Source organism: Salmo salar, chromosome 05 (genome assembly GCF_965601325.2).
Source record: "Salmo salar chromosome 05, fSalSal1, whole genome shotgun sequence".
Taxonomy (NCBI): domain Eukaryota; kingdom Metazoa; phylum Chordata; class Actinopteri; order Salmoniformes; family Salmonidae; genus Salmo; species Salmo salar.
The window spans coordinates 80,816,141-80,835,582 of NC_138295.1; the positions used below are offsets into that span (position 1 = coordinate 80,816,141).

Sequence of the window (19,442 nt, forward strand, 5' to 3'; positions counted from 1 at the left end):
AAAACCTGTTTTTGCTTTGTCATTATGGGGTATTATGTGTAGATTGAAGGATTAAAAAAAATAAATAATTGTAGAATAAGGTTGTAACGTAACAAAATGTGGAAAAAGTCAAGGGATCTGAAATCTTATTGAATGCACTGTATAAACCCTGGATTTCTGATGCTATGTATTGGCCAATCAGAGGCTTTGAAGCCAGCAGCTGCCATATTGACTTCTCTGTAGAGCCCTGCATGGGCATGAACTTTAAGCCCGAGCCCTTCCTATGCTGTGACGTTCAGGTCCTACCCAGGCCCGATTGCTTCAAACAAACTAAAGTCCCGTCCCTGACCGAAACCAAAAATAACTTCCTCCATTAGTAAATCCATTAGCTGCTCTGTCAGTCTCACCCTGCGCGCAGCTCGCTCTGCATGCACTCTGCTCATGGCGGCTCTGAGGGAGTATCCATAGCAACGGCTCTGCTAGGGCTGCTCAATGACGAGACATGACAGAGCAGTTAGCTACTTTGTCACTAACAAAACAAGGAACATTATTTCCTGTGAAATAATCTCTCCTGTCTTATATTTGATGAGGTTGAAGCACTTCTGACACCATGTTATGATCGTTGTCAGATATGACTATTGCGCAGCAGAGCATGAGCAAATGGCAGCTTCAAAATGTTTGTGATCAATTTAGTGATACACGGGCCCTGCCCGTACCCTAGTTAATGATAAAAAAAGGCCCTAACCCAATGTATAATGTCGGGTAGCTGAGCTCTACTTGTCTGTCCTCGTGACCGTGGGTCTACACACTGCTCAGCAGTGGGAGGAGAGACGTTACCTTGCTGAAGTCCACAGTGCTGTTCTCTCTGCTTCCTCCACTGATGCGGCTCTCACTCGGTTTACTGTTCTCCAGGTTCCCAGGAGCTGATTGGGGGGACGCCAGGAGGCCTGCCCAAGGGGAGGAGGAGGATGAGGGGGAGGGGGTAGAAGAAACCATTGGTCAATTGAACAGTAAAGTTGTGTGTATGGCCGTTATGAATGGGGAATTGGTACAATTTGTAGACGTACACAATTATGTGTCTGAGAAGGAGAGCGGGGGGGGGGGGCTATGTATGTGTGACTCAGTGAGTTTGAGAGTTTGTTCAGACATGCAGCTGCTCTGTACATGCTGGGTGAGAAACTCCACGTATCACAACAAAGTCATTAGAGATGGTAGAAATAACTAAACAGTGGGGGGGTCAATTAGGTAGACACCCATAGACATCCTCTGTGTTTACAGGACCAACCCTACGGAGGCTGGAGTTGGACAGAAAGGTTTCAGAGGGAGATTAGTGGTGGAATGTGCTCCAATGGGGCCCTGCCTGTCTGCGTCAATCCCCTGTTTCTTACTGAACCAGTCAGCCAAGATACACCACATGGTCCAGCTAGACAGCACATTAAAGGCTGGGAAAAAATAGAACACACTCACATGTTGGTATTCACACACACACACACACACACACACACACACACACACACACACACACACACACACACACACACCTCAGCCTCTTGTTGTAAAAACGTATTTTGACCTCTCATCTTACAGTCTATGAACCTTGCCAATTGAAACTAGGACTTGCTATGGAACTCACTCTGTGTAATACTGTGCATATGGGGGTGAAACCTGAGCACGCCTAACATTAAACCCTGATATCATTTATTAGCCAGTGGTAATGGGGGTAATAGTGCCTGATTTCAATAACATAGGGCCAACTTAATGTAAACAGTTACCAAACTTTATAAAAGGGTAACTCTCAACTCCAAATTCAGCCTTTGCCCAAACCGTTCACATTTTCAGGTGAGAAGTTGTGGGTAGCAGGGAAATTGCTCATAAATATTCATTTTTGTGGGTGGGTAAACGTAGTAGTACCTGATCCCAACACTAAAGCATTCTCACCAGAAGTCCACTGGCATGTGCTGATAATAAAATTATGTGCATCTCGAGCAAATATGGCTCTGGACAGTCAGCTCTCAGTGGAAAGGTGGTGAGTTCCTGACATCTACTGCCACTGGCGGTGTAAATTAAAATCCCCAATGTAGTGCAAAAAAATTATGATAATACATTGAAATGTGGACTAACATTTATTGCGGTATTGTGTTGGGGGAAAAAAGCAAATCATCACCTTGATAATGAAGATTAGGGGCTCAATTCAATCCAACCCACATTGCAGTATTAATGCAGTAGCTCTTGGTAAAATTAACTCAGAATAGTCTTTGGTACTGTATAAAAACCTACAACTACTACCAAGGCCACCCCTCTCATAGGCATGCGTTCACTTTTCAGAATTAGAAGTGTGTGGGCACAGGATGAATATTGTAAATAAAAATGTTTTTATCTATCCATCCATCGATCTATATACAGTTGAAGTCGGAAGTTTACATAGACAAATACATATAAACTCCGTTTTTCACAATTCCTGACATTTAGTCATAGTAAAAATTCCCTGTCTTAGATCAGTTAGGATCAACACTTTATTTTAAGAATGTGAAATGTCAGAATAATAGTAGAGAGAATGACTTATTTCAGCTTTATTTCTTTCATCACATTCCCAGTGGGTCAGAAGTTTACATACACTCAATTAGTATTTGGTAGCATTGCCTTTAAATTGTTTAACTTAGCTCAAACGCTTTGGGTAGCCTTCTACAAGCTTCCCACAATAAATTGGGTGAATCTTGGCCCATTCCTCCTGACAGAGCTGGTGTATCTGAGTCAGGTTTGTAGGCCTCCTTGCTCGCACACGCTTCAGTTCTGCCCACACATTTTCTATAGGATTGAGGTCAGGGCTTTGTGATGGCCACTCCAATACCTTGACTTTGTTGTCCTTAAGCCATTTTGCCACAACTTTGGAAGTATGCTTGGGGTCATTGTCCATTTGGAAGACCCCATTTGCAACCAAGATTTAACTTCCTGACTGAGGTCTAGAGATGTTGCTTCAATATATCCACGTCATTTTCCTTCTTCATGAAGCCATATATTTTGTGAAGTGCACCAGTCCCTCCTGCAGCAAAGCACCCCCACAACATGGTGCTGCCACCTCCGTGCCTCACTGTTGGGATGGTGTTCGTTGGCTTACAAGCCTCCCCCTTTTTCCTCCAAACATAACGATGGTCATTATGGCCAAACAGTCCATTTTTGTTTCATCAGACCAGAGGACATTTCTCCAAAAAGTACAATCTTTGTCCCTATGTGCTGTCGCAAACCGGAGTCTGGCTTTTTTATGGCAGTTTTGGAGCAGTGGTTTCTTCCTTGCTGAGCGGTATAGCACTCGTTTTTCTGTGGATATAGATACTTTTGTACCGGTTTCCTCCAGCATCTTCACAAGGTCCTTTGCTGTTGTTCTGGGATTGATTTGCACTTTTCGCACCAAAGTACGTTCATCTCTAGGAAACATAACGCGTCTCCTTCCTGAGCAGTATGATTACTGCATGGTCCCATGGTGTTTATACTTGCATACTATTGTTTGTACAGATGAGCGTGGTACCTTCAGGTGTTTGGAAATTGCTGCCAAGGATGAACCAGACTTGTGGAGGTCTTCAATTATTTTTCTGAGGTCTTGGCTGATTTCTTTTGATTTTCCCATGATGTCAAGCAAAGAGGCACTGAGTTTGAAGGTAGGCCTTGAAATACATCCACAGGTACACCTCCAATTATGTCAATAAGCCTATCAGAAGCTTCTAAAGCCATGACATCATTTTCTGGAATTTTCCAATCTGTTTAAAGGTACAGTCACATACACTAAGTTATGTAAACTTCTGACATACTGGAATTGTGGTACAGTGAATTATAAGTGAAATAATCTGTCTGTAAACAATTGTTGGAAAAATGACTTGTGTCATGCACAAAGTAGATGTCCTAACCGACTTTCCAAAACTATAGTTTGTTAATAAGAAATGTGTGGACTGGTTGAAAAATGAGTTTTAAATTACTCCAACCTAAGTGTATGTAAACTTCCAACTTCAACTGTACACATCTCTGCCCCATGTGGGATTAGAACTCACAACCATTGAACTATGAGCCATTGTCATCTATTTCTTGTAACGATGGATGTACAGTGGGGGGAAAAGTATTTGATCCCCTGCTGATTTTGTATGTTTGCCCACTTACAAAGAACTGATCAGTCTATAATTTGAATGGTAGGTTTATTTGAACAGTGAGAGACAGAATAACAACAAAAAAATCCAGAAAAACACATGTCAAAAATGTTAGAAAATGATTTGCATTTTGATGAGGGAAATAAGTATTTGACCCCTCTACAAAACATGACTTAGTACTTGGTGGCAAAACTCTTGGCAATCACAGAGGTCTGACGTTTCTTGTAGTTGGCCACTAGGTTTGCACACATCTCAGGAGGGATTTTGTCCCACTCCTCTTTGCAGATCTTCTCCAAGTCATTAAGGTTTTGAGGCTGACGTTTGGCAACTCGAACCTTCAGCTCCCTCAACAGATTTTCTATGGGATTAAGGACTGGAGACTGGCTAGGCCACTCCAGGACCTTAATGTGTTTCTTCTTGAGCCACTCCTTTGTTGCCTTGGCCGTGTGTTTTGGGTCATTGTCATGCTGGAATACCCATCCACGACCCATTTTCAATGCCCTGGCTGAGGGAAGGATGTTCTCACCCAAGATTTGACAGTACATGGCCCAGTCAAATGATCCGGTTAGCAGAAAAACACCCCCAAAGCATAATGTTTCCACCTCCATGTTTGACGGTGGAGATGGTGTTCTTGGGGTCATAGGCAGCATTCCTCCTCCTCCAAACACGGCGAGTTGAGTTGATGCCAAAGAGCTCCATTTTGGTCTCATCTGACCACAACACTTCCACCCAGTTGTCCTCTGAATCATTCAGATGTTCATTGGCAAACTTCAGACGGGCATGTATATGTATTCTTGAGCAGGGGGACCTTGCGGGCGCTGCAGGATTTCAGTCCTTCACGGCGTAGTGTGTTACCAATTGTTTTCTTGGTGGCTATGGTACCAGCTGCCTTGAGATCATTAACAAGATCCTCCAGTGTAGTTCTGGGCTGATTCCTCACCGTTCTCATGATCATTGCAACCCCACGAGGTGAGATCTTGCATGGAGCCCCAGGCCGAGGGATATTGACAGTTCTTTTGTGTTTCTTCCATTTGCGAATAATCGCACCAACTGTTGTCACCTTCTCAACAAGCTGCTTGGCAATGGTCTTGTAGCCCATTCCAGCCTTGTGTAGGTCTACAGTCTTGTCCCTGACATCCTTGGAGAGCTCTTTGGTCTTGGCCATGGTGGAGAGTTTGGAATCTGATTGATTGATTGCTTCTGTGGACAGGTGTCTTTTTTACAGGTAACAAGCTGCGGTTAGGAGCACTCCCTTTAAGAGTGTGCTCCTAATCTCAGCTCGTTACCTGTATAAAAGACACATGGGAGCCAGAAATCTTTCTGATTGAGAGGGGGTCAAATACTTATTTCCCTCATTAAAATGCAAATCAATTTATAAACATTTTTGACATGCGTTTTTCTCGATATTTTTGTTGTTATTCTGTCTCTCACTGTTCAAATAAACCTACCATTCAAATTATAGACTGATCCTTTCTTTATCAGTGGGCAAACGTACAAAATCAGCAGGGGATCAAATACTTTTTCGCCCCACTGTAGCTACAAATAAACATATAATCCTCATAGCCTACATGTTTTTTTTTCCTTTCGTAAAAGATGCATGAAACCGGTAAGCAAAAACGTTGAATTTGGTCATATGCGGAAATGTGCATTCCTGCCTTTAGAATTTTGAGTAACGTCAGTAGTCTAGTCAAGGAAGCGTCATGCAAAATATATATTGGCACACTCCACTTACCAAGACCATTGCCAAATAAGGCATGCGGTCACCTGTTTTTATAGTAAGCCTCGAGGTGGTACCACCAAGCACATCCAGAAGGGAGTGTATTTCATACCGAACCGCTCCCTTGAGATGACGTAGAGGAACCTTCTCAAGGTGTGATGTAACCGCTGGGGGAAATGAGATTAACAGTAAATCAAAATAGTTCTTTCGCAACCAACTGTGGAAATGAAGACCAGAATTGACGTGTTTCACTATAACTAAGTCTAAACCATCTGGTTCTATTTTGATGAAATGTACCCTTTAAGTGCTTCACAAGTCATCAAGCACACAGACAGACACATACAATGTTAAGGACCGAGAGGGGTCAGATTATGTAAGGTGAAGAAGGTGTGGAGCGAGGGTTTCATGCTATTTGCAGGATATTTAACCTGATGGAGGTGGGGGGAGGAGCTGCACCAGGCGGGCAGGGTCTGCACCCTCAGACTCCTCCTTGTGGTCCTTGACTAGACAGGACTGGAGCCTCAGTTCCTCCACATCTGGAGCATGGACCACCACACTGGGGATACTCCAGCTCCTACCCTCACCAGCTGCTAACCCAATCTCTGGGTCTAGGTCTGGGTCAGTCAGAGGGGTGGAAGACAGGCAGGGAGGGGTGGGTCTGGGCCAGTCAAAGGAGGGGTGGGGGACAGGCAGGGAGGGGTGGAGGATCTGCATCTCGCTAGGGGAGGGGAGTTCTGGGGGGTGCTGGCACTGAGCAGGAAGCGGCTGAGGAACTGAGACCCCCTGGACTCCCTTGAGGAGGGAGGGGCGGGAGGTCGATAGACTTCCTATGGAGGGGGCAAGGGTAGTTTGTAAAGGAGAGAAGACTGGATGGAAAAAGAAAAGAGGGAGAGGGAAAAATAAATCAAGAAGGGTAGAAATCCTAAATGTGTGTTGGGAACGATGTTCTTCATGCTACGAAGCCCAGGCCTTGGAAGTGTCTTGTTAGTGGAAGTCAAAGACAAAGAGCAGGGGCATATTCAGTACATCCCAAAACGTCACATGGAACATTTGCACAACGTACATGGAGCCGCAGTAAACCAGGAGAGATTAAGTCAAGATCAATTAACATCGGTCATAATGCCAACTGCCCACAAACAGCAGCAGACATGTTCAGAACACACACAAAAACATTGTTTAGCAACCTTTTGCAACAATGTTACAGAAACGCAATAAATGCCGCGGTTACATCACACTTTAATAAGGATATACTATAGGTCACTCAAAAGGACCAATCACAAGCAAGGGGAAGCTGACCAATAATCTTCAACTGTGATTTCATTTCTACATGATGTGCACAGATTTACTTTGGTTTTAAGTTATTAACTATTAGCCTATTACAACAGTTCAACACAAAACCATCTTTCCAGGAGAAAACACAATCCAGTGCACAAAACAAACTCAGACTCATCACTGCAGTGTTCAAGAACAGTCATGATGGGAAAATCACATGCCAGTAAAAGGCCCATGCACCAATCAGATCTTGCCCATCGTCTTGTCACTCAATTACCTCAGCCAATTGACACTTCTTTAAAAAGACCCAACCCACTTCATAAAAGAACATGTGCAAAGTACATACATTCAATCTGTCAAAACACGGCTAAACTGCAGTAAAAAAGGGTGTAAATAAACCATTCTTTTATAGAAGAGCTGAAATGAGGGGATAAAGAGCAGAAGAGGAAAAAGGCGAGGTGCAGCGAGGGCCCTCACCGTTTCTCTCAAGCAGGTGTGGGTCAGATTGTTTCTTGCCGATGTCAGCGAAGGAGCGCACCAGAGGGATGCGGTTGCTGAGCTTCTTCTCGTTCTGGTGGTGGTGTCTCTTCAACATGGCCTCCCTCACCTTCTGCCTCAACCCCTCCTCCAGCTGAGCTGACGCCACCATGCTGTCTATCACCATGTCTATGGGGGTGTACAGGGTAGACTGCATGCTTTATTCAACAGTTACATGCTTTATTCAACAGTTACATGCTTTATTCAACACATTCAACTTTCAGACACAGACACAGTAAAATATCTGCAGAGACATATATACACACACACACCTGCGATCTCCTCAATAGTGTTAGCTCTCATGTCCAACATGACAGTGCCGTTGAGGATGCAGCTGCGGAGCTCGAAGAGGCTGTGTAGAGACAGCGTGGCTACGTAGGGCTTACTCCAACGCTCCCCTCCATCCTCCACGTCTTCCTCAAACTTCAACCACCTACACACACACACACACACACACACATCAGATTAAAGGAGTTGTTGATGTGGTTGGATGAGGAAACATCCACTAGGAGTAGTGAGGAAGGGTGTGCGTCGTGCCTGGCTGTCTCCCTCCACTCGTAGACGTGTCCGTCCCGGAAGAACAGCTCGTCCAGCTCAGTGAACAGGTCGTGGGGCATGTGCTCTTCATCATCATCCTCTGTCCCCAGGATAAACTGGACCCGCTGGGATGGGGTGTCTGAAACACAGGGGGTACAGGTGGAAGATGGGTAATGTAGTACAACCAAGGGGAATATTAGTGGAAAAAGGCCAGTAAAAGGTTTGGTATAGGAAACAGGGCTGGAGAATGGAGATATGGCAATAGAGCTGATCTGAGGACAGTGAATGAAGCAGACGTTAAGGTGGGAGAGTGAACTGGTCTTAGCTACCATAGGAAGGAGACTCTCGTCCATCTTCACGGTCCGAGCGGTCTCTCCTCTTGCGGTGGTGTCTGTGGCCGCGGTGGCGGTGGTGCCTCCGTTTGGTCTCTCTGCCCAGAGGAACATGGACACCCACATAGACCGCTCTGTGACCTGGAAACAGGGTAGAGAGAGACATGGTCAATCACGGTCTATCATGTATAATAGTCTTATCTGCAGTTGGGCTGGGTATATACACTGTGCATTTAAAAATCTGAATTGTCAATACGGTTCTTCGTAATTCATATTGATTGATTTCAGCGTTCTACAATCTTTAGACCGCCTTTCTTTACAGGCCCAAAATGGCATGAGACAAATGCAGTTGTTTTCATACACTGCAGCCACCCTTTAGTTACCATCACACACACGTCTTCCTGTCTGTTGTTTACGTACGTCACACACAATGGTTAACCTTCCCTCTTATCCTCCTCTCAATTTCTACCGTGTCAAGTGGCCATACCTGAAGCGTTAAATGAATGGACGAGTTACGTGCCGTTCTGACAGCAGCTAAGAATGGATAGAAAGGACGTCACTGCCTAAGACCCGCTGCTCGTTGTCAGGACATGGGGAAAGGAGAAGGACATGTAGCCTGCTCTTTGTGCTTATAAACACACTATCTTTTGAGAGCTGGGAGCGTTAAACCGTTCTGGATGGCATACTACTGACGTCAGTCTGGACAGAGCAGATAAATGGACCAGGAGGGAGGACTACAGCATGGTGGGTCTTCATCACACCCCTGTCACATACATGTAATATGGCATAGCCCACTAAGCTCAATGGAGGGGGGGGGGGGGGCTAGCATAGGAAGCATAGCATAGAGAGAAACACTACCTAATCCCCCCAGTTCCTCTCTGGTGTCTGGATCAGCTAAGGAAGGTCTGTGATACTCAACTGATACCCCTGCAGGGTTTCCTGTCCAAAAGTACTTAGTTCCTTCCATTTACATGGATGACAGAGACACACAACAACCCTAATAATATAACTAAAATCGTTATTGTTCCAGGCTTCCAGCTAACATCTTTATTGTATCTCTGGGCGTTCCTAGGAATAAATAACATTCAGGTCAGAGGTTTTCCTCTGTGGTTTCCATTAGCACCTCTGGGTTGTCAGCTGTAATGTTCTGCGCAGTAGGAGGAGTCCCTGGGCCACGCACGCACACAGCCAGTAGATAAACAATTGTCTTCATAACACTGCCGCTGGCTGGGGTCAGGTCTCCTGCAGGCTGCCACGGTCTCCACTGAGACACAGTGCACATCAATTACTATGTAGGCCTACCCCGTACCCGTGCATATCTACTCACAACTGGTGCCCCTTGAATATAGACAAGTTAACGTTACTCACTGTGGATTTATTATTACGTCTTTTACTTTTCTATTATTATTTTCTCTGTGTGGTTAGGAAGGGCCTGTAATTAAACATTTCACTGTTAGTCTAAACCTGGTCTACGTAGCACGTGACCAATACAGTTTGACGTCAACACCTGTTACCTCCCACTATAGACAACCAGTAGTTAGAGACCAAAACTCACTATTTCCTGTCTTTCACATTTCAGAAACAATCGTCTGACTTGTGAGACTAGGCTCTTAGGCAGGCTCATGATCAATGTTCCCTGCCTCAAATTATTTCTGGCACTGAGCAAATTTCAGTTATGCTGAGCACAAACGTGAACGTTTTGCGTTTACTGTGAACACCGAGGCTGTACCCGCTTTAAGTTAGTTTAACCGTGGCCAAGTAGGCTACCGTGCCCATTGGATCATAATGCAGTCCTACCAGAGTGGCTGTGAGACCCGGCGGTAGGATTTTACAGTGAGGAGGCAACAAGGAAGAACATTATTTCTTGCCCAGAGTGACTTTTTATTTGCAAGTGAAGATAATAACAGCCGACAAAATGTACAAGTATTTAGAAAATAATAAACTGGATCAAATAGAGCTCTTCAAACAAAACCCGGCAGCAAGATGACCTGTCCCCTGTCCTGTCCCACAAACAATGAGAGGACAGGCTTCTTATGTGTAACCTTTATTTAACTAGGCAAGTCAGTTAAGAACAAATTCTTATTTACAATGACGGCCTACCCCGGCCAAACCCAGACAACGCTGGGCCAATTGTGCACCATCCTATGGGACTCCCAATCACGGGCAGTTGTGATACAGCCCGTATCGCAATAGCAATACCCATGATGCAACTAAACGGGAAACCCTTACTTCTCGTTCACGGATGATCGACCAACAAAAAGAACATCACTGCCCCACATTATCATCAATAAATAAATGTTCTTCTCATAAACCATGTGGGGACCTTTATCAAAGGTTTTAGATTTATGTGACAGAGTACATAGGACCATCGTCACAGTGCCCTAGCATTATGGGGAAAATGCATCCCATAACATTTTAACATAGAAATAGCTGTTCTACGATACAGCCTACAGTAGCAGCCACTGTGTGGTGTCTACGATACAGCCTTCAGTAGCAGCCACTGTGTGGTGTCTATGATACAGCCTACAGTAGCAGCCACTGTGTGGTGTCTATGATACAGCCTACAGTAGCAGCCACTGTGCGGTGTCTATGATACAGCCTACAGTAGCAGCCACTGTGCGGTGTTCTATGATACAGCCTACAGTAGCAGCCACTGTGTGGTGTTCTATGATACAGCCTACAGTAGCAGCCACTCTGTGGTGTCTACGATACAGCCTACAGTAGCAGCCACTGTGTGGTGTCTACGATACAGCCTACAGTAGCAGCCACTGTGTGGTGTCTACGATACAGCCTACAGTAGCAGCCACTGTGTGGTGTCTACGATACAGCCTACAGTAGCAGCCACTGTGTGGTGTCTACGATACAGCCTACAGTAGCAGCCACTGTGTGGTGTCTACGATACAGCCTACAGTAGCAGCCACTGTGTGGGGTCTACGATACAGCCTACAGTAGCAGCCACTGTGTGGTGTCTACGATACAGCCTACAGTAGCAGCCACTGTGTGGTGTCTATGATACAGCCTACAGTAGCAGCCACTGTGGTGTCTATGATACAGCCTACAGTAGCAGCCACTGTGTGGTGTCTATGATACAGCCTACAGTAGCAGCCACTGTGTGGTGTTCTATGATACAGCCTAAAGTAGCAGCCACTGTGCGGTGTCTATGATACAGCCTACAGTAGCAGCCACTGTGTGGTGTCTACGATACAGCCTACAGTAGCAGCCACTGTGTGGTGTTCTATGATACAGCCTACAGTAGTAGCCACTGTGGTGTCTATGATACAGCCTACAGTAGCAGCCACTGTGTGGTGTTCAATGTCAGCCTACATTCCATGAGACTTGTGCAGCGCTGGAAATTAACCTGTTTAGCAACTTGTCCTTCAGACAAGGAGGTGACTGAAAATGTTGTATTGTGCTTTTTGATGCAGAAACCACTTTACAAATCAAAAATCATTATTTGCATACCATTATTACAGAGAGTCAGACAAAAATGTGTGCTACCATCTGCCTTTTGACTACTTAGCGTCTCAAAATACAATCACTGCCCCTTTAAGATATAAAAAAGCTCTTTACCCGACTGGCTTTTCAAAGAAGTGTATATGTTTTATGCTCTTGTAGGAAGCTTTCACTTATCACTCCCCATTGCTGACCAGAATTTGCTATAACTGGGCTAACAACGCACTAATTAGCAAAGGACATGAACAAATGTGCACATGTGGCTACATGCGGCTCTTCGCTATGATCTCAAAACAAGCGCAGCTACTCACGACCACTCGTGCAGGTCAATGGAATAGAATGCGATCTGACAAAATCTCAGATGGTCTGCATAGTTACGTTTATTTCGTTATGTTGCATTTAAAAATGTCGATTTGGTCACAATTCCTACAGTAGAGGGAAACGTTGGTGTAAACTAACAGGGAAACTAGCAGAGTGAAGTTAAATCTCGTGAGTCTCTGCGCAGGCTGGTATTTCTTCTGCAAGGCAGTCCTGGGAAGTGGAGCACCCACACACAGCTTAGGGGGAACATGATCATGATGTATAACAAAACACAAGTAAATATTACTTTAGAGAAGTATGGAGGGGTTAGGAGAGAGGAGAGACAGAGTAGCAGAAGGGGAACATGGAGGTTGGGTCTGCCTGTACCAACTGTGTGATTATGTGAATGAGTGAAAGAGTTGTAGTGTTCTACAGAGAATGAGTGAGTGAGTGTGAGAAAGAATGAAGGGGGGGAGTGAAAGAGCAGACTCTATTAAATTAGTGGAGGCCAGAGCTGCAGGATAATCCACAGTAATGTAGTTAGAGCTGGAACTAGGGTGGGGTGGGGGCGCAGCTAACACATTACATTCTCACACTCTTCTCTACCTCATTAACCAGGGTTCCACTGTTCTCTACCTCATTAACCTGGGTTCCAAGTTACACTGTTCTCTACCTCATTAACCAGGGTTACACTGTTCTCTACCTCATTAACCTGGGTTCCAAGTTCCACTGTTCTCTACCTCATTAACCAGGGTTCCAAGTTCCACTGTTCTCTACCTCATTAACCAGGGTTCCAAGTTACATTATTCTCTACCTCATGGGGTGGCAGGGTAGCCTAGTGGTTAGAGCGTTGGACTAGTAACCGAAAGGTTGCAAGTTCAAATCCCCGAGCTGACAAGTTACAATTCTGTCTCTACCTATCTCATTAACCAGGGGTTACAAGTTCCACTGTTCTCTACCTCATTAACCAGGGTTCCAAGTTGCACTGTTCTCTACCTCATGGGGTGGCAATCCCTGAGCTGACAAGGTACAAATCTGTCATTCTGCCCCTGAACAGGCAGATAACTGACTTGCCTAGTTAAAATAAAAATTAACCAGGGTCCCAAATTACACTATTCTCTACCTCATTAACCAGGGGTTACAAGTTACTGTCACGACTTCCACCGAAGTCGGCTCCTTGTTCGGGCGGCGATCGACGTCACCGGCTTTCTAGCCATCGCCGCTCCTTTTTTCATATTCCCATTTGTTTTGTCTTGTTCCATACACACCTGGTTTGCGTTCCCTAATCACACTGAATGCATTTAGACCTCTGTTCCCCTTCATGTCTTTGTGTGAAATTGTTTTGATGTTGTGTGTATTGTTACGCGCCAGACTTTTGTTTATTGTTCCGTGTTTTGGGCATGTTGTTTGGACCGGAATTAAAAGTGTGCATGTTAAATCGTCCCACCCAGTCGTCGAGGAGCACGTCCAGGAACACTCGGCAATGTTACATTCTTGGTGCCATGATGGATCGTGTTGTCCAGACCATGGACCGCTGGGAGAGACAGCAAGTCTCTCCAGTGCCTCGACCAGCGCAACCGGGGTTACCTCTGCCCGTCCCGGCCGGAACCAGTCCCAGTGGGACGAGTCTCTCCCTTCCCAGGGAGTATGATGGGACGGCAGCACAGTGCCAGGGGTTCCTGCTAGAACTGGACCTCTACCTGGCCACCGTTCACCCAGCTCCCTCGGGAAGGGAGAGAGTGTCCGCACTCGTCTCATGCCCCTCGGGGAGAGCTTTGGAGTGGGCAAACGCCGTATGGGGGAGAAGGAGACGCGGCGTTGGACCACTTCGAGGAGTTCACCCGCCGCTTCCGGGCCGTCTTCGACCATCCGCCCAAAGGTGGAGTGGCAGGAGAACGGCTCTTCCATTTGAGGCAGGGGACGAGGAACGCCCAGGAGTTCGCCCTGGAACTCCGGACCTTGGCCGCCGGAGCAGGCTGGAACGACAGGGCCCTCATCGACCACTATCGATGCAGCCTGCGCGAGGATGTCTGACGTGAGCTGGCCTGCAGGGATGCCACCATCACCTTTGACCAACTGGTGGATTTGTCCATCCGGTTGGATAACCTTCTGGTCACCCGCGGACGTCCAGAGGGGGCTCTGTCGGTTCCATCTTCCAGCACCCCCGCTCCGGTGCCCATGGAGTTGGGAGGGGCTGCGCGTAGGGAGGCTGGAGGAGGGGCCATCACGTGCACCATCTGTGGCCACAGAGGGCACACTGCTGGTCGGTGCCGTGTCGTTCCCTCTGGGAGTCGAGGCAGCAAGCAGGGCACTCTGGCGTCACCCCAGGTGAGTCTGCACCACACTCATCCAGAGTCCTCTGTTGACCACCGGTTTGTTTCCCTGAGTTTTGACTGCATTCCCAGCGTAAGGCGCTCGTCGATTCAGGCGCAGCTGGGAATTTTATAGACAGAGCGTTAGCCCTTAGTTTAGGGATCTCCAATATTCCTGTAGTTAGACCTTTCCCAGTACACGCTCTGGATAGTCGACCATTAGGGTCTGGGCTAATCAGGGAGGACACCATCTCCCTGGCCATGGAGACGCAGGGGGGACACGAGGAGAAAAATCAGTCTCTTCCTCATTGACTCTCCTGCGAGTTACACTGTTCTCTACCTCACTAACCAGGGGTTACAAGTTGTTAGTGTTCAAGTTCACCTCACAAAGCCTGGTCTCACCAAACACAGTTTCTTGGGAGGGGATGCAGCTACAGCTTGTGTGTGTGTGTGTGTAAGATACATTTTTCAAAATTCTATTGTGGATCCTATAATTCTGGAAATTGTGCCAGGGCTTTTCCCCTGCAGTCAGAGCTCAGTGGAATGTGGGTGGAAGTCATGCATACCTCAATTACCAGACCAAGCCAGACAAACATGACTCTGGATTTTTCACGATATTACAGTGTATGAGTAAAAGAGTAAAAACACGTGTGTGTGTGTGTGTGTGAGTAAGAGCATGCATTTGTAGAATCCCCTCTGTCCTATGGCCATACAACAATGTCATTACACATGAGCCTCCTTGATCAAAAAAAAATACTGCTCCGTGTGTACTCAGTGTATACTGTCAACATGAATAGGATCCGGGCCCATGTGATACTTTGTGTGTATATATAAACACTAAAATCAGACTTACTCTCTAGCTCCTCTTTCTCAAAGTTGGTGTGAATGGTGGAGCTCGTCTTCCCCAGGTCCACCACCGCCTCATCATCGTTCCCCTGGAGACGACAAGGAGAAATACAAATTCAGTGGGCAGATTGAAACAAAACACAAAAAGGAGAACAGAATATACATATGGTGGAGAAGCAGAGAGAAAAGACATTTATTCATTTATTCATTCAATAGCCTAAATCTTCATAGTTCCCAAAGAGCAAGTTGTTTTAAAGCTGCAATATGTAACTTTTTGGGAGACCTGACAAAATTCACATACAAATGTGAATTATAGATCTGGCATTCTCACTAAAAGCTAGTCTAAGAAGCGGTAGATATGGTCTATGTGCTCTATGCTTCCCGTTCTTCAGTTTTGTTTTTGCGTCTTTTGCTTTCGGTTTTGCACACCAGCCGCAAACAATACTTTTGGTTATGGAAAATATATATTTCACAGCAGTTTAGAGGGTACAATGATTCTCTACACTATACTTGCTTGTTTTGTCACAAACTGAAATTAGGCAAACTACTAGAATTTTAGTAACCAGGAAATGTCAGAGTGATTTCTTCATAGTGCATCTTTAAGCATCGAAAGAATTGTACAACAACCTAGACACTAGTGGGTAGGAAGGAAATAATGAGGCACTTTAAAAAAACGTGGGCCTACGTAGTCACTCCTATTGACGACGCAGCACAGCACCAGAGATACACAATGGAAGAGGGTAATACAGGTCACATTGGGTGACAGTTGGAGCCGTGTGAAGTTAACTCCTGTTCTTGGTCTTACACTTCCTATTAGGTTACACCTTTTAACACAGCAGTCAAATTCAATAGGACTACTTAATCCAGCCATCTCACTAAGACCACACAGTCAATAGTATAATAGTAGAGTTTCATCTGCTTCAAGACAAAGAAATCATAGGTATATTCTAATAGCCTCTTAAACAGTCATGGGAACGACCCTGCATTTTCCATACAACTACACCACGTACAAGAACAACTCCAAACTGTCATCGTTCAGTTGATATGGAAGATGCCATTACCACTGCTTTTCAGGGGAAATGGAAAAAGAGCCTGTGACGAGACTTCAGCTTTTGGACGTTAACAAGGTGACACTCCATCTTAACTCCTCCATATTTACTGGATTGGTTGAACAGTGCAGAAGAGAACCTCCTGACAGTTTTTTTTCTCTTCTCGTCAAGACCAATATGTAGGGGGATCTAGTGTCAGGTGTTTCTCTTACACCTACTAGGTTAGATTAATTATAAGAAACAGTGTATCCTACTGTATCAGCCTAAACAGGAGAAAGGCCTTTGAACGCTATAGCCAAGGGGAATGACTCAGGGATGTCCCTGCTGAATAAAGCCTAGGCGGCTGGACAGCACCTGCGGGGGTAAGCGCTGAGGTAAATATTTGTGTTGGGCACAAGCCAGCACGCCCCGAGTCCAAAGACAGGCTGTCTTAGCCACACGACACAGAGTGTTTAGATTTTAGTTACTTATACTTTACAAGTTTGTGTTATCCATCTCTCCAGCTTGCATTTCCTCTTGGTCTCTACATCACTCTGCATACTCCTCCTAACAAGGGACAATTGTTCTGTAACAGCTATGAACCCAAGAGAAGTAAGTCCAACCTGTTGGGTTTATTAGGTTTAGTCTAGTACTTATTGAACTCATTGAAGTAGACTAGGTCTATTTATTAGAGACCAACTCAGACATATTAAACTAAGTGGCAGTTGGCAACGTTTTACTAACTTTCTAGGCAGATCAGCCTCCTGTCACATATGATAGATGCCACTGACTGACCTGTCATTTTCATGGCTATTCTAGAAGTGGTGCACTATTTCAGGGCACTACATCAGAGTTCAGAGTTTTAAAAATGGCTGCCAACCTTTTTTCTAGAACCAAGGTGTGCCTTGTAATTAGACACACAGGCTACCTCCTGATGATGAAATAAGCCATGTGGTCCAGTGCTACTGCTCTGGAAAGCACTAACAATCCAGTCAGTAGGAGCCTACCTAGAATACTACTACCACCACTACCTAGACTACCACTCTGAACTTCTGCCCCACGGCACTTTTACATTCATGGTTTTTAAAGCTTGAATGTGCTGCATTAGCTAAACCATATGGAAGGAACTTCTAGAGAACTACCCATTTAGCAAGTGCTGCTTCTACTGAAATAGCTAAAAGACTATGGTTTCAGAGTAATTCAGTGTGTTTAACTTTTGGAGATACTTTGCTTGTTATTTGGGTTCCTACCTCTTCCATCACTGATACAGTAATAGGCTCTCAAAACTCAACAGTATTAAAAACCACACTGCTATGAAAAAAAGCACATGCCTATTCCCAATACAGATCAGAACACACATACCACACATGGAGCTTTGGCTGCTGAGGTGGTCTTCAAATTGACAATATCTCACCAGAAGTCCATGGCTGGCAGACTCCGCAGAGTGGCAGAACCCCTCCAATTAAAGAGCACCCAGGTCCTGCTGCAATCACTGGGTGGTGACTGGGTGGTTGGAGTGGGGAATCGAGGTGGCAGTGAACGCAAATAGTCCTACAGGTCTGAGCAGACACAGTCTGGATGGTGCCCAAATAGTCCTACAGGTCTGAGCAGACAGTCTGGATGGTGCCCAAATAGTCCTACATGTCTGAGCAGACACAGTCTAGATGGGTGCCCAAATAGTCCTACAGGTCTGAGCAGACACAGTCTAGATGGGTGCCCAAATAGTCCTACAGGTCTGAGAGACACAGTCTGGATGGGTGCCCAAATAGTCCTACAGGTCTGAGCAGACAGTCTGGATGGTGCCCAAATAATCCTACAGGTCTGAGAGACACAGTCTGGATGGTGCCCAAATAGTCCTACAGGTCTGAGAGACACAGTCTGGATGGGTGCCCAAATAGTCCTACAGGTCTGAGCAGACACAGTCTGGATGGGTGCCCAAATAATCCTACAGGTCTGAGAGACACAGTCTGGATGGGTGCCCAAATAGTCCTACAGGTCTGAGCAGACACAGTCTGGATGGGTGCCCAAATAGTCCTACAGGTCTGAGCAGACACAGTCTGGATGGTGCCCAAATAGTCCTACAGGTCTGAGCAGACAGTCTGGATGGTGCCCAAATAATCCTACAGGTCTGAGCAGACAGTCTGGATGGGTGCCCAAATAGTCCTACAGGTCTGAGCAGACAGTCTGGATGGTGCCCAAATAGTCCTACAGGTCTGAGCAGACACAGTCTGGATGGGTGCCCAAATAGTCCTACAGGTCTGAGCAGACACAGTCTAGATGGGTGCCCAAATAGTCCTACAGGTCTGAGCAGACACAGTCTAGATGGGTGCCCAAATAGTCCTACAGGTCTGAGAGACACAGTCTGGATGGGTGCCCAAATAGTCCTACAGGTCTGAGCAGACAGTCTGGATGGTGCCCAAATAATCCTACAGGTCTGAGAGACACAGTCTGGATGGGTGCCCAAATAGTCCTACAGGTCTGAGAGACACAGTCTGGATGGGTGCCCAAATAGTCCTACAGGTCTGAGCAGACACAGTCTGGATGGGTGCCCAAATAATCCTACAGGTCTGAGAGACACAGTCTGGATGGGTGCCCAAATAGTCCTACAGGTCTGAGCAGACACAGTCTGGATGGGTGCCCAAATAGTCCTACAGGTCTGAGCAGACACAGTCTGGATGGGTGCCCAAATAGTCCTACAGGTCTGAGCAGACAGTCTGGATGGGTGCCCAAATAGTCCTTCAATGTGTGTAAGTACACGTGTTCACAATTTGCATCTGCTTTCAGGAGGGTGGTCCAAATATATGTTTTTTTATTTTTAGCTGTGGGTGTGTCCTGAGAGCTGCTTTAAAAAAAGGGTGCGGGGGGGGGGCACCCACACAAATTAAACAGCATGTGGGGCAACGGGGGGCAGCTGGCCTGGAGGTCAGATGTAAATCAGTCCACGTGTCACATTTGGGTTGCTAATAAATCAATCCATAATTATTTTACAGTTAAAA

General features: G+C 45.8%; 1 protein-coding gene across 3 annotated transcripts in view; it reads right to left on the reverse strand.

Annotated features, from left to right (window-relative positions):
* Positions 1-19,442, reverse strand: part of LOC145879579 (sodium bicarbonate cotransporter 3) — an 85,564-nt gene that overhangs the window by 31,181 nt on the left and 34,941 nt on the right. For all 3 annotated transcript variants that reach the window (XR_014392431.1, XM_082975642.1, XM_082975641.1), the window contains exons 2-7: positions 15,426-15,507; positions 8,505-8,648; positions 8,176-8,314; positions 7,911-8,071; positions 7,579-7,767; positions 817-926 (exon numbers count right to left, since the gene is read on the reverse strand). Coding sequence is in view for 2 of the 3 variants with exons in the window: in XM_082975642.1 (XP_082831768.1) it covers positions 817-926; positions 7,579-7,767; positions 7,911-8,071; positions 8,176-8,314; positions 8,505-8,648; positions 15,426-15,507 (825 nt within the window). In the remaining variant the exon portion in view is untranslated. The remainder of the gene's footprint in view (positions 1-816; positions 927-7,578; positions 7,768-7,910; positions 8,072-8,175; positions 8,315-8,504; positions 8,649-15,425; positions 15,508-19,442) is intronic.